At 40.3% G+C, this 25002-nt stretch overlaps 1 protein-coding gene across 6 annotated transcripts in view; it reads left to right on the forward strand.

Moving 5' to 3' along the window:
• LOC126335175 (uncharacterized) overlaps nt 1-25002 on the forward strand; it is a 224843-nt gene that overhangs the window by 179013 nt on the left and 20828 nt on the right. For all 6 annotated transcript variants that reach the window (XM_049998169.1, XM_049998163.1, XM_049998165.1 and 3 more), the window contains 3 exons: nt 3536-3819; nt 4632-4737; nt 21647-21802. In XM_049998169.1, coding sequence (XP_049854126.1) covers nt 3536-3819; nt 4632-4737; nt 21647-21802 — 546 coding nt within the window. The remainder of the gene's footprint in view (nt 1-3535; nt 3820-4631; nt 4738-21646; nt 21803-25002) is intronic.

The following is a 25002-nucleotide window of genomic DNA, read 5'->3' on the forward strand; positions in this document are numbered from 1 at the left end:
GACATACCAACAATTAAAGGGAACAGCCATGGGTACCAGGATGGCCCCCTCATATGCCAACCTATTTATGGGTCGCTTAGAGGAAGCCTTCTTGGTTACCCAAGCCTGCCAACCCATAGTTTGGTACAGATTTATTGACGACATCTTCATGATCTGGACTCACAGTGAAGAACAACTCCTGAATTTCCTCTCCAACCTCAACTCCTTTGGTTCCATCAGATTCACCTGGTCCTACTCCAAATCCCATGCCACTTTCCTTGACGTTGACCTCCATCTGTCCAATGGCCAGCTTCATACACCCGTCCTCATCAAACCCACCAACAAGCAACAGTACCTCCATTATGACAGCTGCCACCCATTCCATATCAAACGGTCCCTTCCCTACAGCCTAGGCCATCGTGGCAAACGAATCTGCTCCAGTCCTGAATCCCTGAACCATTACACCAACAACCTGAAAACAGCTTTCGCATCCCGCAACTACCCTCCCGACCTGGTACAGAAGCAAATAACCAGAGCCACTTCCTCATCCCCTCAAACCCAGAACCTCTCACAGAAGAACCCTAAAAGTGCCCCACTTGTGACAGGATACTTCCTGGGACTGGATCAGACTCTGAATGTGGCTCTCCAGCAGGGATACGACTTCCTAAAATCCTGCCCCGAAATGAGATCCATCCTTCATGAAATCCTCCCCACTCCACCAAGAGTGTCTTTCCGCCGTCTACCTAACCTTCGTAACCTCTTGGTTCATCCCTATGAAATCCCCAAACCACCTTCCCTACCCTCTGGCTCCTACCCTTGTAACCGCCTCCGGTGTAAAACCTGCCCTATGCACCCTCCCACCACTACCAACTCCAGTCCTGTAACCCGGAGGGTGTACACGATCAAAGGAAGAGCCACGTGTGAAAGCACCCACATGATTTACCAACTGACCTGCCTACACTGTGATGCTTTCTATGTGGGAATGACCAGCAACAAACGGTCCATTCGCATGAATGAACACAGGCAGACAGTGTTTGTTGGTAATGAGGATCACCCTGTGGCTAAATATGCCTTGGTGCATGGCCAGCACATCTTGGCACAGTGTTACACCGTCCGGGTTATCTGGATACTTCCCACCAACACCAACCTATCCGAACTCCGGAGATGGGAACTCGCCCTTCAGTATATCCTCTCTTCTCGATATCCGCCAGGTCTCAACCTCCGCTAATTTCAAGTTGCCGCCGCTCATACCTCACCTGTCTTTCATCAACTTCTTTGCCTCTGTACTTCCGCCTCGACTGACATCTCTGCCCGAACTCTTTGCCTTTACAAATGTCTGCTTCTGTCTGTGTATGTGCGGATGGATATGTGTGTGTGTGCGAGTGTATACCTGCCTTCCATCTTTCCTTCTCCTTCCCTCTATCCTGAAGACGCAACCGTCGGTTGCGAAAGCTAGAAATTCTGTGTGTGTGCTTGTGTGTTTTATTTATTGTGCCTATCTACCGGCGCATATATATATATATATATATATATATATATATATATATATATATATATATATATACCTCCCATATTTTCCTTCATTACCAAATTGATAATTCCTTCGTGCCTCTGGATGTGTCCTATCAACTTATCCATTCTTTAGTCAAGTTGTGCCATTAGTTTCCTTTTTCCTCAGTTCAGTTCAGTGACCTTCTCATTAACTATTCAATCAAAGTCTTTAGTGTTCTGTAGCACAATTTTTCATAAGCTACTATTCTCTTCTCGTCTGAGCTGCTTATCATCCACTTTTCACTTTCATGCAAGCTACACGCCAGACTAATACCTTTCAAAAAGACTTCTTAACACTTACATTTGTTTTAGATTGTAACAGATTCCTCTTTTTCATAAATGCTTTTCGTGCTATAGTCAGTTTACATTATATTCCTCTGTGCTTTCAACATCATCAGTTAATTTACTCCTCAAATAGCAAAACACACCCACTATTTTCAGTATCTCATTTCCTAATCGAATTCTCTCAGGACCACCCGATTTAATTAATTGCATTCCTTATTTGTGTCCTTTTTATGTTTATTTCCATTGTATAACTTTTTTTCAAGACACTATCCATCCCATTCAGCTGCTTTTCCATGTCCTTTGCTGTGTTCAAAAGAATTGCAATATCATTGGCAAATCTCAATGTTTTTATTTCTTCTCAGTGAACTTCAATTTATTTTCCAAATTTATCCTTGATTTCCTTTATTGTGTGTTCACTGTGCAGATTAAATAACATCAGAGTTATGCTGCAACCCTGCCTCACTCCCTTCTCAGCTACTGCTTCCCTTTATCTCCTTTAATTGTTTCAACTGCTGTGTGGTTTCTGTATGTAAATAACTCTTTGCTTCCTGTATTTTATCCCTCTTACCTCCAGAATTTCAAAGAATATATTCCAGTCAGCATTGTCAAAAGCTTTTTCTAAATTTACAAATACTCTAAAAGTAGGTTTGCCTTTCTTTAACCTATCTGTTAAAGTAAGTCATAGGGTCAGTATTTTCTTAAGTGCTCCCACCTTTCTCCAGAATCCAAACTGATTGTCCCCTATGTCAGCTCCTATCAATTTTCCCACTTTTCTGCATATCATTTGTGTCATGTTTTGCAACCATGAGTTATTAAATTGGTGGTTCAGTTGCATTCACACCTGTCAGCATCTGCCTTCTTTGGAAATGGAATTATTAAATTCTTCTTTAATTCTGAGGGTATTTCACCTGTCTCATATATTCTTGCACACCAGTAGAGTTGCCTGTCCTCAGGGAGAACAAGGGCTATAATTTCCCTTACTTTCGTCTGTTTGCAGTACCAGGACAAGGTCAAATTGGACAATGTTATGACACCACATCAGTCAGTCATCCAGGTTGATGCCTCCTACCGCTCCTTTTCAGGAACCATAGGTTAGGATGGCCTCTCCACAGATACACCTGCATTATGGTTGCACCTACAATGCAGCTGTCTGTATTGTTGAGCCACAAATGCCACCCCAGCTCAGCTAGGTCCATGCTGATAAGTGAATTGTATTGTGAGGCATCAGTGGTACAATTCATCCTCCAGAATGCATGTAAGACCATTATACCAAACATAGAAATCATCTTGTTTGACCATAATCATTATGAACTGCTATGCATTACAATTACTTCCGAGACAACCACTACCTCAGGAACTTGGTGAAGATCAAGGTCATTTCTGTCATTTGGCACACTCATGGAGCAGTATTTCAACAAGATGACACTAAATATTATAAATTCCACATGCTTTTTTATGGCTAAAATAGTAATAATGATAAAGTAAAATAAAAATTAAATAAACTTCCACCTTAGTCTTTCTGTTAACTTGGTATGTGATAGGTTGGAATTGAGACAAAATAGGTTGGAATTGAGACAAATAAACCTTTGAAGCATTTAGAACATTTAGATGGGGTATTTCATAACTGCACGTGGAACTTCATCAGTATTTTCTTGCCATCGGTTGAAATAAAAAGCTGTTTACTCATAGCATAGGACTTAAACACATTCATCATTCACAGATGACACTGAATGAGTGGCTACAAGCAGAAGCTGACACGGCTACTGAAAGTGAATCTGCAGGGTGTCGTCAGCAGAGGCTAATAGCGAGGTGCTCTCCTCCGGACAAAGACACTCTTCCCAATTTATTCAACGCAGCAATAACTTTCACTGATGCATCTCTGGAATCTGATCTTGTATTAGTGTTAACTTATGTCATTGAAACAAATGCAGCTAACATTGGTTCATCATGGCTGTTGCAACAGTGGGCCAACCAAAAGCCCACAGAGGATAATCGCATTTGCAGGTAATGCTGCTGAAGTATAGCGACCAGTCTCTGAATGCCTAGAACAAATATTGTATTAAAATCTAGTTTAGAAAATAACCATAGCTACAGTTCTTGTAACTGTTTGTGTGGATGCTATCAACCATTATAATTTTTAACTTTATTCTGCTCCATGGTTTCCATAAGCATTTTAGGGCAAGTGCATTAGCAGTTCCATTGAAAAGGACACAACTGCATTTCTACACCCATTCTTGTCCAATTCGATCCTGTGGTCCGTCACTGAAGCTTCTGTTGTCACTATAATGTTCAACCCTAATCCCTTGCTTCCTTTGTTTCCTACACATTTCTGGTTTTCACCTGAAATGTCACATCAGTTGTCTCTGTGTACAAATCCAGGATGAAACGCAATGTAAGTAATAACGTGTCACACTTCCAGCATTGTACTTCAAAACTTCATCTGGATGGGGCTGACTTAAATTAATAATTGTTACACTGCTTGACTGTGCATGTTTACAAAGAATTAAAGTAAAGATCCCAACCATTAAAAGTTGCATATTGTAAAGTGTAAAAACAGTGACACAAGTTTGTGACATGTGAACTGTGTAAGAATAATTTGCTGTGTGACACAGCACACTCTCATGCAGTCAAACAGTTAAAGAATTCTTATGTGTGTGTATTGACATACTGTGACCTGTAGTTCCTGTTACCAAGGAAAACTTTAGGGATGAGTAATTGCATAACTGCTGCCTACAAAAATAATGTGAACTAATATTGAGAAATCTCATCTTTCCTGGTATTGTTCTTTTACTTAAATATGGAATTTTGTCTTCCAGTATTGTAACACGATTACCTCCATGGTTGATCTTCACGTCTAACTATTCTGTGACTCCAGGAAGGCAAATAATGCAAGACGTGGCAGCCTTCATAACCAAACGTTTAGTAAGTGGTTCCTTTGTTCTCTAGCATACTGAATTAGGAAAGGGTAGTCTAGCATTTACTGTGGTTTTATTATACAAACTGTTATTTCAAAGCTGAATGTACCTCTGTGTGTGTGTGTGTGTGTGTGTGTGTGTGTGTGCGCGCGCGCGCGCGCGCGCGCGCGCGCTCTAGCTCAAGACAGGATGTGTGTACTCTATCTCAATTAAGAATCCATTCCAAAAGGTGTGCTCCCTGCCGCCGTTGGATAAGCAGCTGCAGCAGCAAGTCGTATAACCCTAGCCTACTTGTTTGTTAGATAGTTTAATTAATTTCTTTGCGTGTTTTTGGGTACTTGCATTGTTTAATTCATATATTTCGGGCATATTATAGTATTTGAGGGTTGTAGCATCGCGCCTTAGTACCTGAATTGTGCAAATTCGCGTAATCGTCTGTCTTCTGTTTTTGTTTTGAACAGCCAGTGTCGGTTGGTCACAGTCAGTGTGCTCCCTGCCGCCGTTGGATAAGCAGCTGCAGCAGCAAGTCGTATAACCCTAGCCTACTTGTTTGTTAGATAGTTTAATTAACTTGCATTGTTTAATTCATATATTTCGGGCGTATTATTGTATTTGAGGGTTGTAGCATCGCGCCTTAGTACCTGAATAGTGCAAATTCGCGTAGTCGTCTGTCTTCTGTTTTTGTTTTGAACAGCCAGTGTCGGTTGGTCACAGTCAGTGTGCTCCCTGCCGCCGTTGGATAAGCAGCTGCAGCAGCAAGTCGTATAACCCTAGCCTACTTGTTTGTTAGATAGTTTAATTAATTTCTTTGCGTGTTTTTGGGTACTTGCATTGTTTAATTCGTATAATTCGGGCGTATTATAGTATTTGACAGTTGTAGCATCGCGCTATAGTGTTTACTTCGTAGATTCTTATTTAAATTGCGTGCGAGTTTCGTATAGGAGGTGCAATTTCGAGTTTTAGTTACTGTAATCGTAAATTCGGCAGATTGTAGCGCAGTCGTTAGGCATTTGTACAGGTTAGTTGATACATTCTTTGCGTGTTCCGCTTGCGTTATCTAGGCACGGACTCGTGTTTCGGTAACTGTTGTTAAACATCGATTAGAATGAACAGGGACTGCGATTGCTGTGTTCGGATGAGGGCTGACTTGGCATTCCTTCGCTCACAGCTGCAAACGGCGCTGACTTCGGTCGCGCAGCTTGAGGCTGTTGCCAATGGGCACCACTGTGGGGAGCCGGACTCGGGTATCACGGGGATGTCAACCTCGTCCAGTCTGTCCCCAGATCGGTCTGCCGCTGTGGTTGCCCCGGTTGCTGCCCGCAGTGGGGCTGAGCCCTCGCCTGTGGTTGATTGGGAGGTCGTTCCAAGGCGTGGCAGGCAGCGAAAGGCGTCCCCGAAGGCTGATCAGAAAGCCTCCCCGGCGCGTCTGACAAACAGGTTTCAGGCACTGTCTCTGGCTGAGCCAGATGCAGCTGCCTGCCCTGTTTCAGAGGATCATTCTCAGCCTTCAAGGTCCGGGCAATCGCAGAGGGTGGGATTACTGGTAGTTGGGAGCTCCAATGTTAGGCGCGTAATGGGGCCCCTTAGGGATACGGCGTCTAAGGAGGGGAAGAAATCCAGTGTGCACTCCGTGTGCATTCTGGGAGGAGTCATTCCTGATGTGGAAAGGGTCCTTCCGGATGCCATGAAGAGCACAGGGTGCAGCCAGCTGCAGGTGGTGGCACATGTCGGCACTAATGACGTGTGTCGCTTTGGATCTGAGGAAATTCTCTCTGGATTCCAGCGGCTATCTGATTTGGTGAAGGCTGCCGGTCTTGCTTACGAGATGAAGGCAGAGCTCACCATCTGCAGCATCGTTGACAGAACCGACTGCGGACCTTTGGTGCAGAGCCGGGTGGAGGGTCTGAATCAGAGGCTCAGACGGTTTTGCGACCGTATTGGCTGCAGATTCCTTGACTTGCGCCATAGGGTGGTGGGGTTTCGGGTTCCGCTGAATAGGTCAGGAGTTCACTACACTCAGCTGGCGGCTACACGGGTAGCGGAGGCTGTGTGGCGTGGACTGGGCGGTTTTTTAGGTTAGAAGGCCTCGGGAAAGTGCGGGATGGGCTGCAATGTCAAAGGGTGCTTGGCAATTACAGGACGTGCTTGGATCAAGGAACAGTCGGAATTATAGTTGTAAATTGTTGTAGTTGCGCTGGAAAAGTCCCTGAGCTTCAAGCGCTAATAGAAAGCACAGAAGCTGATATCGTTATAGGTACAGAAAGCTGGCTAAAGCCTGAAATAAGTTCTGCAGAAATTTTTACGAAGTCTCAGACGGTGTTCAGGAAAGGTAGATTAGGCAGAATTGGTGGTGGAGTGTTTGTGTCTGTCAGTAGTGGTTTATCTTGTAGTGAAGTCGAAGTAGATACTCCGTGCGAATTGGTGTGGGTGGAGGTTATACTTAACAGCCGAATTAAGTTAATAATTGGCTCCTTCTACCGACCCCCAGACTCCGATGATACAGTTGCGGAACAGTTCAGAGAAAGTTTGAGTCTCGTAACAAATAAATACCCCACTCATACGGTTACAGTTGGTGGGGACTTCAACCTACCCTCGGTATGTTGGCAAAAATACTTGTTCAAAACCGGTGGTAGGCAGAAAACGTCTTCCAAGATTGTCCTAAATGCATTCTCCGAAAATTATTTCGAGCAGTTAGTCCACGAACCCACGCGAATTGTAAATGGTTGCGAAAACACACTTGACCTCTTGGCCACAAACAATCCAGAGCTGATAGAGAGCATCATGACTGATACAGGGATTAGTGATCACAAGGTCATTGTAGCTAGGCTCAATACCATTTCTTCCAAACCCATCAGAAACAAACGCAAAATAATTTTATTTAAAAAAGCGGATAAAGTGCCACTAGAAGCCTTCCTAAAAGACAATTTCCATTCCTTCCCAACTGACTATGCGAATGTAGACGAGATGTGGCTCAAATTCAAAGATATAGTAGCAGCAGCAATTGAGAGATTCATACCTCATAAATTGGTAAGAGATGGAACGGATCCCCCGTGGTACACAAAAAAGGTCCGAACGCTGTTGCAGAGGCAACGGAAAAAGCATGCGAAGTTCAGAAGAACGCGAAATCCCGAAGATGGGCTAAAATTTACAGACGCGCGAAATTTGGCACGTACTTCGATGCGAGATGCCTTTAATAGGTTCCACAACGTAACATTGTCTCGAAATTTGGTAGAAAATCTGAAGAAATTCTGGTCGTATGTAAAATACACAAGCGGCAAGACGCAGTCAATACCTTCGCTGCGCAGTGCCGATGGTACTGTTATCGACGACTGTGCCGCTAAAGCGGAGTTATTGAACGCAGTTTTCCGAAATTCCTTCACCAGGGAAGACGAATGGAATATTCCAGAATTTGAAACCCGAACATCTGCTAGCATGAGTTTCTTAGAAGTAGATACCTTAGGGGTTGCGAAGCAACTCAAATCGCTTAATACGGGCAAGTCTTCAGGTCCAGATTGTATACCGATTAGGTTCCTTTCAGATTACGCTGATACTATAGCTCCCTACTTAGCACTCATATACAACCGCTCGCTCACCGATAGATCTGTACCTACAGATTGGAAAATTGCGCAGGTCGCACCAGTGTTTAAGAAGGGTAGTAGGAGTAATCCATTTAACTACAGACCTATATCATTGACGTCGGTTTACAGTAGGGTTTTGGACTGGAGCATATACTGTATTCAAACATTATGAACCACCTTGAAGGGAACGATCTATTGACACGTAATCAGCATGGCTTCAGAAAACATCGCTCTTGTGCAACGCAGCTAGCTCTTTATTCGCACGAAGTAATGGCCACTATCGACAGGGGATCTCAAGTTGATTCCGTATTTCTAGATTTCCGGAAAGCTTTTGACACCGTTCCTCACAAGCGACTTCTAATCAAGCTGCGGAGCTATGGGGTATCGTCTCAGTTGTGCGACTGGATTCGTGATTTCCTGTCAGGAAGGTCGCAGTTCGTAGTAATAGACGGCAAATCATCGAGTAAAACTGAAGTGATATCAGCTGTTCCCCAGGGAAGCGTCCTGGGACCTCTACTGTTCCTGATCTATATAAATGACCTGGGTGACAATCTGAGCAGTTCTCTTAGACTGTTCGCAGATGATGCTGTAATTTACCGTCTAGTAAGGTCATCCGAAGACCAGTATCAGCTGCAAAGCGATTTAGAAAAGATTGCTGTATGGTGTGTCAGGTGGCAGTTGACGCTAAATAACGAAAAGTGTTAGATGATCCACATGAGTTCCAAAAGAAATCCGTTGGAATTCGATTACTCGATAAATAGTACAATTCTCAAGGCTGTCAATTCAACTAAGTACCTGGGTGTTAAAATTACGAACAACTTCAGTTGGAAGGACCACATAGTTAATATTTTGGGGAAGGCGAGCCAAAGGTTGCGTTTCATTGGCAGGACACTTAGCAGATGCAACAAGTCCACTAAAGAGACAGCTTACACTACACTCGTTCGTCCTCTGTTAGAATATAGCTGCGCGGTGTGGGATCCTTACCAGGTGGGATTGACGGAGGACATCGAAAGGGTGCAAAAAAGGGCAGCTCGTTTTGTATTATCGCGTTATAGGGGAGAGAGTGTGGCAGATATGGTAAGCGAGTTGGGATGGAAGTCATTACAGCATAGACATTTTTCGTCGCGGCGAGACCTTCTTACAAAATTTCAGTCACCAACTTTCTCTTCCGAATGCGAAAATATTTTGTTGAGCCCAACCTACATAGGTAGGAATGATCATCAAAATAAAATAAGAGAAATCAGAGCTCGAACAGAAAGGTTTAGGTGTTCGTTTTTCCCGCTCGCTGTTCGGGAGTGGAATAGTAGAGAGATAGTATGATTGTGGTTCGATGAACCCTCTGCCAAGCACTTAAATGTGAATTGCAGAGTAGTCATGTAGATGTAGATGTAGATGTAACAAGTTTTCTTTCTGTTTTGTGTGTGCCTGTCGACAACTCAATGTCTCTGCTGTTTGGTGAGTGGTCACCTTTACTCCTGAAGTATTTATATTCTGTCAGAACTTCTCAGACGTTAAAGTAACCTCTGGCGTGCCACAGGGAGTGTTATGGGACCATTGCTTTTCACAATATAAATGACCTAGTAGATAGTGTCAGAAGTTCCATGCGGCTTTTCGTGGATGATGCTGTAGTATACAGAGAAGTTGCAGCATTAGAAAATTGTAGCGAAATGCAAGAAGATCTGCAGCGGATAGGCACTTGTTGCAGGGAGTGGCAACTGACCCTTAACATAGACAAATGTAATGTATTGCGAATACATAGAAAGAAGGATCCTTTATTTTATGATTACATGATAGCGGAACAAACACTGGTAGCAGTTACTTCTGTAAAATATTAGGGAGTATGCGTGTGGAACGATTTGAAGTGGAATGATCATATGAAATTAACTGTTGGGAAGGCGGGTACCAGGTTGAGATTCATTGGGAGAGTCCTTAGAAAATGTAGTCCATCAACAAAGGAGGTGGCTTAAAAAACACTTGTTCGACCTATACTTGAGTATTGCTCATCAGTGTGGGATCCGTACCAGATCGGGTTGACGGAGGAGATAGAGAAGATCCAAACAAGTGCGGCGCGTTTCGTCACAGCGTTATTTGGTAACCATGATAGCGTTACGGAGATGTTTAGCAAACTCAAGTGGCAGACTCTGCAAGAGAGGCGCTCTGCATCATGGTGTAGCTTGCTGTCCAGGTTTCGAGAGGGAGCGTTTCTGTATGAGGTATCGAATATATTGCTTCCCCCTACTTATACCTCCCAAGGAGATCACGAATGTAAAATTAGAGAGATTCGAGCGCGCACAGAGGCTTTCAGACAGTCGTTCTTCCCGCGAACCATAAGCGACTGGAACAGAAAAGGGAGGTAATGACAGTGGCACGTAAAGTGCCCTCCGCCACACACCGTTGGGTGGCTTGCGGAATATAAATGTAGATGTAGAACTGTGAATATTTTTTTAACTTTGAGCTAATATTTAAAATAATTAAGTTCACTGTCTTTTAGAACTGCGTAGTGTAGGAAGTCAGCAGTTCCTGAAGTGCTTTCAGTCATATGTTGAAATTTGTTGTTATTACATTGTGTTGTAATTACTTGGTCAACAATCAACATAGTAAGGGGCAGTTAATGAACAGTGTTGAATATCTTAGCAACTCAAAAGTTCTTTTTGAAAAAAATTAGGAAGATGAGAAATAGGAGGTGAAATCAACATGCAGCCAAGCATAAAGAGAGAGCAAAGTGAATACTGATGAGCAAATTTTTTGTTTTGGACAATACCAGTCACAGGTATCACATATCCAAACCTGTATTTTCCAAACAAAGTAGTCTAGTGTGCTCAGTCAGTTTTGGGTGAGCAGAGGTGTAGCATTGATTTCTGCCATCCAGTGCAAACTCTAAATTCGCTGCCCCCACCCCTCCCCTTTATTTTTGTAATTATTGTGTAACTGTTTTGAATGGATTCAAAGTAAATTCTTCCTTAAATTAAAATTTTATTTTCTATGTTTTTTCAATGCAAACACTTTCGTACATTCATCAGTGTTAATTTGTACCTCTTGTTCAATTACCAAAATAGCTGGATTTGTTAATCTCAATGTGAGCATTGTAGATCTTAAATAATTTTTTACCAGAATTTAATGAATCTTGTCTCACAATTGGCATTACTTATGGCAGCTGTGAGGAATTTTCTCAGCATTAGAGATATATTAGGTAACTATTCTTCATATTAGCACTCAAAAATAAACTTTAGTAAACCCAGTGGGCCAAAAACAAAATTTTTTCCATCTTGCAGTATGTTGTATGTAGGCACACACATGCTAGCTTAAGCTCTTCACTCTCACTATCTCGTGGAGCTTGGTTGAGGTTGCACTCCTTATCATCGATGCGCAATAGTTTTGCTGTTCATATTTTTCAGCAAATTTTGGAGCTGCCTGAACCATTCTTGAATTTCAGCAATTACTCTATTTAATGGAGAAAACATTGCTCATTTCCAATTGTCTTCATGTGATAAGCCAGGATCTCTACTTCAGTTACCAAAAATGTACCACCTCCTAATTCATGTTGGAGATTCAGTAGAAATGACAGTTGCACACTTGTCTGCTTTCCAGTCATTGTACTAGCATTATCATTAACTTTCCCTCTACAGTTCATAATGTCAAGCCATCAGCATCAAGCCTACTCAGTATTGTCTGACTAATACCGTCAGCTGTTTTATTTTTTGTTTCAAGTAAACATGTAAAAGATTCCCAGTACCCATACTTCCCAATTCTCAATCATTACAGATTGTAATACTTTGGCGTTTGATTTTTTGTTATCTGGGATACTGTTGCATATCATTAAATAATACTCAGGTTTTTGAACATGACCCATAATTTTTTGGTGAGCTTTGTTTCCTATCATTTCAGTAAACCTGTTTTGAAATTCTGGTGACATATAAGTAAGTGAAATTTTTTGGTCTATTTTTAACCTTACTAAGTGTTCTCAGAGAACAGAATCTTGCTTTGCCAAAGGATACACCATTTCTAAAAAATTTGTCTCAATTGGCACCGGTGACAACATAGCACCAGTTTGTTTTGCCAGGAATCCTATTATGTCAGAGATTCTGGCTAGAACTTCTTGCCTTTTCTTTCTTTTGCCCCAACTCCTTGTTCTTGTTTGATAATAGTTTGTTCTTTTCATGGTTGGTGGCTTTGGAGTTCAGCTTCCATGCACCGAGTATTAAACACATTGAAGGAGCAAAACTTCAATGCATTTGGTGAGATTATGTTCTTAAACCAATGATGCTATAGAATGAGAATAAGCCATTCATCGTTGTGCATCAAAACCATTTTCAGTTACCAGCCTCCTTGACAATGATTTTGGTGTGACAGAATCCTTGCCTGACTGGCTGAAACTTGTGTGGTACTGTTGGCTCTTCAGCAAAGTCTGCATTAAAGTGCTGAAGGACTTCAGTGCCTCACCGTATTAACAGCAGTGGCATGTTTGGCTATATTTTCAGGCCATTTTCCGATATGGTTTTTGACAAATTCTGAGCCTGTTGATGTGGCTACAGTTTGTTCTGGTGTAGTAATTTCAGCAACTGTATCAGAATCATGTGATGCTGACAAACTTTGTATCAGTTACATGTCGTAGCAAGTAATCAGTTTGCAGCACTTGGTTCTGAGCAGCACTAGCACCTGAAGAACTCACACCTGATGGTCCTGGCATTGATTCTGACACCTTTGAAGAAACTTACACAAACTTTAGTGTTGCACCTTTATTTTTCTAATGGTTTACTCTGTAGCTTTCATCTTATTTTGATACAATTCCCCTTTTGTGCTTAGGTGGGCTATAACAACAAAAATCCATGATAGAAATAAAAAAATAATGATACCATGACTGTGTTGCTTGTGTATAGAAAGAATAGCTCATTAATACATTAAAATGAGTAAATACTATTCAAGGGGGGTAAAACCACAAAGCCATTGAAGAGCTTAAAAATAAACAAAATAAACATTTACCTTAACTCTCCTATACATCAGACAAATTGTGTGAAACAAATAAACTTTACTTTGGAGTAACTAACAAATTTAGGGACATGTGAAACTTTATCAAAGTTAGTCAAGAAAACAATCAAACTGGACACACCAGTTGCATTTGTTGCATGGTAACACTAGAACCTAGTTGGTTCCACCCATTTCAAAATTCAAAAAGTGAAATTGATTCTTCTATTTGGAATAAAATATTTGCAAAGCTTTTATTTGACTTTTCATAAATATAAGTACTACTGTATGTTTGTTTAGGTCAAATCTTGCTGCTCTATTTTGAACCATTTCCACTTGCCAGGTTGCTGGCTTACAGGGAGGCAGACATGAAACATCAGTTGCTGACAATTCTCGAGCAATTATTAACTTGTCAGGGAGAGAATTAACCAAAGATGAAAGAAAAGTTCTATAGAAAGGAAGTAATTTCGCATTGATGCTCTAAACGTTCCCACAGAGGACATTATAGCAAATGTGGAAGCAGGAATCCATCTGTTACCACCATAATCTGCTGATGAAATTAGGACAGAAATGGCCAGAATATTACCCAAATGAAGCCACCTAACAGTAATTTGTCTGAAGCAGAAAGGGAGGTGCTGGGGGAGATCAATGTAGATAAGAGCATCAATTTACTTACAGCTGACAAAGGTAATACCACAGTTTTGATGAAAAGCAAAAATTACAACAAGAAGATTAGTGAACTTTTTGATCACACTTCTTCTATATATACCTCTATTTAATAAACAACAGATATTTTTCCAACTGACGTAGTGGCTATATTTAGACACTGCATTACCACAAATTATTTCCAGTACAGCTGTGAATTTTACGAACAAATTGAACAGGTGACTATAGACAACCCACTTAGTCCAGCTGTTCCCAATTTATTTATGGAGTTCATCGAATAGTGGGTGCTGCACACGGTCAGTAAAAGACTGACTAAGAGGTACCACTATGTGGATGATGCTTATGTTGTTCGGACGCACAGTGAAGAGGAGCTGGATGTCTTCTTGGTGCATCTCAATGGTAGTAAGCCAAAGATACAGTTTACGATAAGGAAGAGAGCAATGGTCGACTTAATTTTGTGGACGTATCTGTAATTACATAAGTGGGCAGGACTCTGGGCCCTAAGTTATACAGAAAGATTTTGTTGGCTCTGTCCAGCACAGTTTTAATGGCACCTCTCTTTTATCTATGATTTCTTGTGCAGTTATTGAGCAGTGTATGTTACACTGTTTCTTTAGAAGTTTCTTTACAGTGACTGTATACTGTAGAGGTTCCTTCCCCTTATGAACTGCTCCACTGTGTACATGTCAACCCAGTGTGTGGTCAACTACTGTTTTAAACTCGAGCCAGAGTTTCTCTACATGCCCCTGACCTGTGCTAAAAGTTTCAAGTTCCTCATTTAGCTATGACACTACTGATTTTTTATGTAGTTTCTTGACTTCTGGAACCTTCCGCTGAGGTCACTTCCAATTCTGTGGAATGGCCCTGCTGCAGGTGGGATTGGTTCCAGATTCCCTGGAGGTAACTGCGGCAAATGCTTCTGTCACTGGCATTCTTTACACTGGCTTCAATAGTGTCTAACTAATTGGTAAAACCTGGCCAGTGCTAACTGCATCTGATTTGGTCTAGAGTCTTCACAAATTCTGGGTGACCAGATGTTGCAGCGTCATAAAAATAATTCAGGATCATTGGCCACAGTTGATCTGAGATGATGAGCAACCATTTCTGCCCCTCCATTCAACAGCAGTGTCATTTAATGTGGCTATGGCGGCTGAGATTTTGTCCACATTGCTTGTTGTCCACCAAAGGATCCCTTGAAAGGAAGTAAGCATCCTTGCGTTTGTGTCTGTTTTTATACAACACTGTGATGTAGTACTCCTGAAGCCTTGGTACCAAACTCGCCAATGTACTCAATAGATTCTTCAGGCTAGTCAGTCACATAGAGAACGGTGATCTGTCACAATGGTGACAGAAGATATGGCCAGAACTCATTGATGGTCCAAACAACTGCAGGACACTTATTTTTAGTCGTGAGTCATTCTTATCAGACTTAGAGAGAACTCTGAGGGCATGAGCTGTCACCTTTTCAGCATCATCCTGAATTTGTACTAGAACTATCTCTATCCCCAAAACTGAACCGTCAGTGAGAAGCCCTGTCTCACCAGTCTCATCATGTTGTTGTTGTGGTCTTCAGTCCTGAGCATGGTTTGATGCAGCTCTCCATGCTACTCCATCCTGTGCAAGCTTCTTCATCTCAGAGTACCTACTGCAACTTACATCCTTCTGAATCTGCTTAGTGTATTCATCTCTTGGTCTCCCTCTACAATTTTTACCCTCCACGCTGCCCTCCAATACTAAATTGGTGATCCCTTGATGCCTCAGAACATGTCCTACCGACCGATCCCTTCTTCTGGTCAAGTTGTGCCACAAACTTCTCTTCTCCCCAATCCTATTCAATACTTCCTCATTAGTTATGTGATCTACCCATCTAATCTTCAGCATTCTTCTGTAGCATCACATTTCGAAAGTTTCTATTCTCTTCTTGTCCAAACTATTTATCGTCCATATTTCACTTCCATACATGGCAACACTCCATACAAATACTTTCAGAAATGTCTTCCTGACACTTAAATCAATACTCGATGTTAACAAATTTCTCTTCTTCAGAAACGGTTTCCTTGCCATTGCCAGTCTACATTTTATATCCTCTCTACTTCGACCATCATCAGTTATTTTGCTCCCCAAATAGCAAACTCCTTTACTACTTTAAGTGTCTCATTTCCTAATCTAATTCCCTCAGCATCAACCGACTTAATTCGACTACATTCCATTATCCTCATTTTGCTTTTGTTGATGTTCATGTTATAACCACCATTCAAGACACTGTCCATTCCATTCAACAGCTCTTCCAAGTCCTTTGCTGTGTCTGACAGAATTACAATGTCATCGGCGAACCTCAAAGATTTTATTTCTTCTTCATGGACTTTAATACCTACTCTGAAATTTTGTTTTATTTCCTTTACTGCTTGCTCAATATACAGATTGAATAACATCGGGGATAGGCTGCAACCCTGTCTCTCTCCCTTCCCAACCAGTGCCTCCCTTTCGTGCCCCTCGACTCTTATAACTGCCATCTGGTTTCTGTACAAATTGTAAATAGTCTTTCGCTCCCTTTATTTTACCCCTGCCACCTTTAGAATTTGAAAGAGAGTGTTCCAGTCAACATTGTCAAAAGCTTTCTCTAAGTCTACAAATGCTAGCAACGTAGGTTTGCATTTCCTTAATTTTTCTTCTAAGATAAGGCATAAGGTCAGTATTGCCTCACGTGTTCCAGTATGTCTACGGAATCCAAACTGATCTTCCCCGAGGTCGGCTTCTACTAGTTTTTCCATTCGTCTGTAAAGAATTCGTGTTAGTATTTTGCATCTCATCATACAATAATAGAACTGGAGAAGGTATTAGTGCCTTCGTAAGGACAATAAAAGATCTTCCTTATAACTCATTTCAGGAAATTTGGTGTCTCCCTGCAGCTACCTATTAGAGATAGCTTAATGGAGTCACATAGTTAGTGTTTTTTTATAGTAAACTGAGGCTACATGCAAATTTTCATCTTTCTGAGTCTAATATTCAGTGCCTTCAAGTTTTCATAAAAACACTGATTTTGATCAAAATATTGCACTGATCAAGTTGAGATTCTTAACTTTTGATTGTGACACACATTTGCACATTCTGAACAATTTTTGGCTTTCTAGCTTCATTATTTAGCACCACTCATTTTTTTCTTAAAAATGTACTTAGCGAAACATATTCATTTGATCCTTCTGGGATTTAGTGATTTTAACATTAATATACTGAAGCATACAATTACTAAGTTTGGAAAGCTATTTCAAATTTTTAATTTCACTCTTAGATTATGGCGCAATACTTTGTATTTACGGACAGGTTTGTTATGATGACGTGGCACTTGCAGCAGTGAACTGGAGTAAGTCCTGGCACACTTGGTACCCTTTGTTGCTCTCAAATTATACAGTTCGTGTTTCGCCACTTGGTCATTCAATGTTTCCCAAAGTATGTGCTTTCATTATTGATGCAGGAGGGGCACAGGCAGTACATCAAACTAAATGCAAGGTAGTGGTCTCTCTGAAAATTCAAAATTACTATAAGGTCCCTAGAGGAAGTTTCATTGTAACTTTTCTCCACCATTTCACCCCCTTTCTCAATGGTGAATAATACAAAGACAGCTGATCACTGAGATCAACACTTTTTTTTTTTTTTTTGTCTTATTGTACTCCAGCGCAGCCTTTGGTTTCATTATAATTTCTCCTTTTCTATTCTTTTACCTGGTGTCCTCTAAAACATCAGTATATCCAGGAACCACTGAAATCATTAGAATTCTCTTATCCATCCCATTAAAAATTTTGATTCCATCACCGTTCTGTGGTCCTCATATTTACCCTTTTCAAGCTTCTCCACAATATCCTTGGGAAGTTCTGCTCTACTTGGACGAATTGTTCCGCAGAGAAACGTATTTTTATCTAACAACTTATGCACTAGAGAAATGCTAGTATAGAAATTGTCGCCATAAAGAGCGAAACCTTTTTCAAAAGGAGAATCACTCATTTTCATAGTGATAGCCTCAGTGTGACCTGCATCTTGAGTTTGTTGTCTTTTCCATGATATATACGCAAGGCAAAAGCTTTACCTTCCTCTGTACAAATTGTGTACAGTGTTACACCATACTGGCCTAAAAATCAGTCTTCCACTCCAAGGAATCATAGATTCATCAATTTCTGCATCTCTCCAAGGGTTAAAGCATTTTGAAAGCTACTCTGTAGGTATTCAACTAACAACCGTAATTTGTAAGTCCTGCCATTTATGTTTTTTATGGGCATCATTATCGACACAATGACAGCAAGACAATATCGCTAGAAATCGATCATGAGGCTTAGTGGCTTTTATAATTTTACTTTCATACAGTGGATTCTTTGACCAATAAAATGATATGTCTGGGACCTCATTTAACCCCATAATTAGTGTTATGCCAATAAACTTGCCTATTTCTTCCTCAGAAGTATCAACCCAGTTGACTAGTTGATTTTTTTTTTTTTTTTTTTTTTTTTTTTTTTTTTTTTTTTTTTTTTTGCCTGGCATTTTGGACAGTTTTGTAGCTATATATCTGTTTTTTTTCCCCAGCACCTTGTGGTTAAATATGTCTTGTGTTACCCACTTTTTGTAAATGTCAGAAAGTATGTCAAAATTGGCAGATATATTAGCTTCTGAGTCCTGATTAAAAATTACTCTTGTTATATTTTTTCACTTAGTTTCCAAACTGGGGTATCATTTTCATCAATGCCTGTACCAATATCAGAGTTACACACGATATGAACATAATCAGAACAGGAGTTATCATCACATCCATTTAAATCGAAGAGGTTCTTGAATCTTGTGTATTGTAAGCTGGATCATCGTCAGCTGCAGAAGCAGTCTCATAGTCACTTGGATCATTTTTATTTAGGTAGTAGTTCAGATACTAGCGTAGACCCTCCTTCTGTTATAGTGTACTAGATCTTTGTTTACTTGTTGCTGGCAGCCCAGAAGTAGATGGATCCATTTCTAGCTAAATTTGCAATGAAATGTGATTACAACTGGTCACCAACCATAGCTATTAAAGAAGATAAACAATCAACTCAAAACTGTCAGCAATATTTTGCTACATACCTTACAACAGCTATTCTTACCTGCTAGCACTAACAAATGGTGTGTGTGTGTGTGTGTGTGTGTGTGTGTTTGCTGTAGCATTTGGTGCTAAAAAGAGTGCAGCACAACAATTGGGACACAGAGTGACCTGAACATTTGAAAACCAAGACAAAAAGGTGTTATCAGGTCACAGTGGGCTGAACAGAAGTAGTAAGATATTTGAATTATTTATCTCATGGTGCCCCCCTCCCCTCCTCCACACACACACACAACTATCTACCTACCTACCACAGAAGTAGTAAGATATTTGAATTATTTATCTCATGGTGCCCCCCCCCCCCCCCCTCCACACACACACACACACACACACACACACACACACACACACACACACACACACACAACTATCTACCTACCTACCTTTGAGCCTTTTGCAGCTGCTTAGAATTTTACGTAATAATCGCTTCCGCCCCATTTTGGAAAGTCACGAAAATTCATGCCGATGTGGTGGGAAGAACTGCATCGGGACACATGGTGGGCCAAGCTACTGGAAACATGTTAAAGTAAATGAAACATTGTAAGTCATTGCTATGCCACTTCATAAAAATATTTCCAAACTAGGGTTGGTACTATTCTGCGGTGCAGCGGATGTATGGTGACAACGCAAGACACTAATGTATAGAGCATGTAGGAAACGCTGTACCAGTTTTTATGCCATAGGTTTGTTGCTCATTTCATTTGGCGTTATTATAAAGACAGCACTGGGCACTTTTCCCATTTTCTGTAATAACACAATATTTCACAGTGTAATCTTACCCTGCCACACATCACTATTAAAATTCTCTGTCTTTGCGCAAATCAGGAAAGCCTTGAGAGGTGTAAGATATACAAAAGAAAAACTTTTTATTTATCTCCATTATCTCATTGTTGTTGTTGTTGTTGTTGTTGTAGGTACCAAGTCTTGTCTAGGTGTACATTCTTGCTACTGAAAGTTTGATTTAATGTTTTGGGTTGCTGAACATGAAATAACTGATGAAGGTTTGCCTGTTGCTATGAATTTCTTTTTATTTTATCCCATTCTTCTAAATGATGCTGACTTTAAAATTTTTCACTTCTATCACACCAAAAATTACATTATTGTTGACAAGTTAAGCAAAATATGTGCAATTCCATCAGAGCCATGCCCACCACTACTTGAATTCTGCAGTATTCACATTATTCCAGAGAATTTACAAAGGAAAAGAATTTACAAACTTTCTTTACCAAAGAAAAATCTTCACAAAAATGTATCATTATTTTGTAAATCACTCTAGAAATAAATTTAATAATTAGTGTTAGATTGTGCAATAAATAATATGAATTTTAAGTGTGCCACAAATTTTGTAATTTCAATTATTTTTAAAAGAAGAGTAATTTTAACTGTCAGTACATATCAATTGTAACACATTAATTTCTTTTTATACATTTTAGCCTGAAATATAATACCTTGCATACGAAACCATATGAACTCTTTTAGTGAAACAGCTGAGTTCATTTTAACCTATGCAAGAATCAATAGTGTACATGGTGTCAGTTATTCCTATTTTAAAAAATTGTTATTTTAGAGGAGATTGACTCATTACAACACCAATGCAAATTTTACAAATAAAAATTTTAAAAAAAGTTTTATTTAAAAACGAAATATTTTATCACTGCTGCTGTGGCTAATCGATATTTATTTATTTTTATTTATACTTTATTCTCTTTTTACATAGTTTTTAGTAAAAGATGAAAACCAAGAGCAAACAAATACCGAACTAAAGTACTGGCATCAGTTTTAACCAAACAGCTTTTCCCAACCCTGCTGTGCCGTCCAAGTAGAAGTACGTACTTGCCGAACACATCATGTCATACCATCTGTTGTATATGGTGACCCAGTTGAACCCTTGCAGGTCTTGACTAGCATCTCCAAAGGACTCTGATGGATGCCTGATGTGCAGCTGACTTACTACCAGCATGGAATCCTTTGTCTAGTTGGCCTCATTGATATCAGAGGGCTCACTATCAGTTTCTGACAAATACTTGTCTCTGTTATTTTATTCCTGCACTTGTTCCACATCGCAAACATTAATTTCTTAAGTACACACCAACACAATTTTATAGAATCGAAAGGTCTTTGAAAGCTCTAAGAAGAAATTACACACCATCAAACAAAAAATTTTAAGAAGCATCCCAAAAATTTAGTGTGTTGCATGTATTAGGAAATCAACACTGCATTCATCAATCTATAGTCCTAAAGTGAACTGTAATTTTTAGTCATAAATTTTTAGCCTTAATTCAAGTGACTTTAGGAAAAAATTTTATTTGTTGCAAATTCTTAGTTATGTGAGACACAAGCTTCAGTTAATGCAACTCTGAAACTACCCTTTATCACTAAAATGTAATGTAGGCTAATAGCATGTGGCATAGCGGTATCTTCCTAAAAATTTATGTAGTAGGAGCAGTTATGAAGTCTCAGTGCTTCGGCAAGTTAGTCAGATGTACTAATCTTATTAATAACTTTTAAAATTAAACAGATTTTAAAATGTTACTATAAAATCTTGTTAAGTTTTTGTAAGCACTGTGATTTACATGTTCCACAATTTCACATTCCAGGTGAAGAGCTTGTGTGACAGAGGATTTCTTCCAAGCATCTTCACAAGGCACATACTCATGGGCTTGTGTTCAGCATGTCGCTCATCTACAGATAAAGCTGCTGAATATCTGTCTTACATTATAGGATGTTGCCCAGCTTTTCATGTGGCACTCATGGTATGTTTCGGTGTTTTGTATTAATGTAAGATGATTTCTTTGTGAGATTTTTTATTTGTTATGAAGGAGTACATGACTACATGCACTGAGGTGACAAAAGTCATGGTCCACCTCTAATATCATGTTGGACCTCCTTTTGCTTGGCACAGTGCAGCAACTCAATGTGGCATGGACTCAACAAGTCGTTGAAAGCCCCCTGAAGAAACGGGAGCCTTGCTGCATCTGTAGCCATCCATAGTTGCAAAAGTGTTACTGGTGCAGTATTTTATGCAAGAACTGATGTCTTGATTAAGTCCCATAAATGTTGGATGAGGTTCATGTTGGGTGATTAGGGTGGCCAGATCATTCCCTTGAATTGTCCAGAATGTTCTTCAAACCAGCCGTGAAACAGCTGTGGCCCGGTGACTTACCCATAAAAATTCCATCATTGTTTGGGAGCATAAAACTCAGGAATGGCTGTAAATGGTACCAAGAAGTCAAACAGAACCATTTCCAGTCAGTGATCGGTTCAGTTGGACTGGAGGACCCAATACATTCCATGTAAATAGTGCCTGTTGACAACTTAGGTCCATGGCTTCATGGCAACTGCAGCACACTTGAACACTACCATCAGCTCTTACCAACTGAAATAGGGACTCACCTGACCAGGGCACAGCTTTCCAGTCATCTAGGCTCATACCAAGGAGAGGCACTACAGGCAATGTCATGCTAGCAAAGGCACTCATGTCGATCGTCTGCTGCTGTACCCCATTAACGCCAAATTTCAGCACACTGTCCTAATGGATACATTCGTGATATGTCCTATATTGATTTCGGTGGTTATTTCATGCAATTTTGCTTGTCTGTTAGCTCTGACATCTGTAAGCAGACACTACTGCTCTAGGTCATTAAGTAAAAGCCGTCATCCACTGCATTATCCGAGGTGAGAGGTAATGCCTGAAATTTGGTATTTTTGGCAAGCTCTTGACACTGTGGATCTCGGAATATTAAATTTCCCAACTATTTGTGAAATGGGATATCCCAACTACTATTCTGGGTCCAAAGTCTGTTAGTTCCTCATGTGGCCATAATGATGGAAACCTTTTCATGTGACTGTACTGATTAGAAATGACTGCTCTGACAATGCACTGCCTTTTTATACTTTGTGTACGTGATACTACTACCATCTGTTAATGTGCTTGTTGCTATCCCATGACTTTTGTCATCTCAGAGTATAAGCAAAGTAGTAGTTGTGGTATAATGTGTGTTTTGTCTGTTTATGTGTCTTAGCATTTATTTGAAATCAGTGTCTCATTGTGCAGTGACAGTGTGATAATGATTCTTGAGAAGACAGTTAACATGGAAATAGCCTCCTAAATGCCAACAGACACAGTGGGTGGTTGGTTAGTTGGGGGATAAGGGATCAAACAGCGAGGTCATTGATCTCATAAGATTAGGGAAAGACGGGGGAGAAAGTTGACTAAGCCCTTTCAAAGGAACCATGTGAGTATTTGCCTGAAGCAATTTAGAGAAATCATGGAAAAGCTAAATCGGGATGGCCAGATGGGAGTTTGGGCCATTGTCCTCCCAAATGTGAGTCCAGTGTTCTAACCACTGTGTCACCTCATGCGGTCAGACACAGTGTGTCACTGGAATGGTCTCATAGGAAGATGGATGCATGCTTTTTTTGAATGACAGTTTTATTATATAACTAACAGAGATATACATTTCAGAATTAATCTTTCTCTGTGCAGTGAAGTGTTTGATGTAGTGGTACTTCCAGCATATTAAAACTGTGTGCCAGGTCAGAACTCAAACCCAGACCTTTCCTATTTACCAAACTCAACATAAATTACCCTCTTTGGTGCACTTTAAGCTGTGAAAGAGGGTCATGAGATACTTCTGAATAGCTCATTTGGTAAGAGCGTTGCATGTGAAAAGTAATAACTAAAGTTTGAGTCAGTATCTGCATCATTGTTTTAATTGCTCAGAAATCTTCACAACAACACAAGCCACTCTTTCAGACAGAAATATTAATTCCAAAAGAAGCCTAATACAATAATACAGGATGACCAAGATAAAGTTCAACTTCTGTGTAATTCCACATCACCATTCTTTTATTTTTCCCCCTGTACTTTAATGTAAGATCAAACTGGATATTCATTGTGTGCACACCATAATAATTGTGACTATTTATTTGGTTCATTTGAACCCTTTAGGATCAAGGGTGATTTATTCAGCGTGTCGTCTTTCCTCCCAATACCTCTTCATTCTTTTGCTATTCTTAGTCCTTTCCACTTCCATGGTCTTTCAATTCTAGTATCACTCAACCTATGACCTTCCATTGTGTTGCCATAGCTGGAACTATCTTGCACTAGTTCCTACAGATTTATTGCTTGTTCCAATTGTTTTCCATTCCCCCTTACTTTTTTCACCCAGTTGAGCATGTTGCATTCCGTACCTTCTTATCAGCATATTCTCCTCCATCCTCACTATTTGCCCTGCAAATCTCACTGTCATGCCTGAAATTGCTTCAACAGTCTCATGCATCTGCTTTCTTGATCTGTGTATCAAGATTTCACACCATTTTTTCGTGCCGCAGATGTCTCTCAAGATCATCCATTCCTCCCCCTTCAGCTTGAGACAGGCTCACTTGCTCAAAGTGGCCATCTCCAATAGGTAAAATGCTGTATTTCTGATAGTTGATATGTAATGTCTCAATTTGGCATTCTGGGACACGTTTTTCTTTCTATGGATTGTCTTTGCAATGTATCATGGTTTAAGTAGTGTTTAGAACCTGTCTGTTATGCTCTTGTCGGTTTGTAACTTGCTTGTTACGTTTTCCCCATGTGAAGAAGGTGTTCATATTCTCCACCACTTGAAACTTCCAGGTGACCTCCACATTAAGGATCTTGGTCATATTTTATGCTATTTTGAGGCTGGATTTAGCTACTAAAGCAAGATTTTCCAGTGCCATTTTTGCAGTTTCTTCATTCTTACATAGCAGTGACGTAACACAGCAAAGACTAGGCTGTCTACTGCCCCCCCCCCCCCCCTCCCACTCCTCCCATAGCTGTACAGTGAAATAACCATTTTACATTTTTGTGCAGTCCAGACTTAAAAAACACGAAATTGAGGAAAATATGGAATCAAGGAAGACGTTAAAACCCCCTAAATAAGAGCAAAAACATATGTAATTGGTATATATGAATAAAACTCAT

This window comes from Schistocerca gregaria, chromosome 2, assembly GCF_023897955.1.
Source record: "Schistocerca gregaria isolate iqSchGreg1 chromosome 2, iqSchGreg1.2, whole genome shotgun sequence".
Lineage (NCBI taxonomy): Eukaryota > Metazoa > Arthropoda > Insecta > Orthoptera > Acrididae > Schistocerca > Schistocerca gregaria.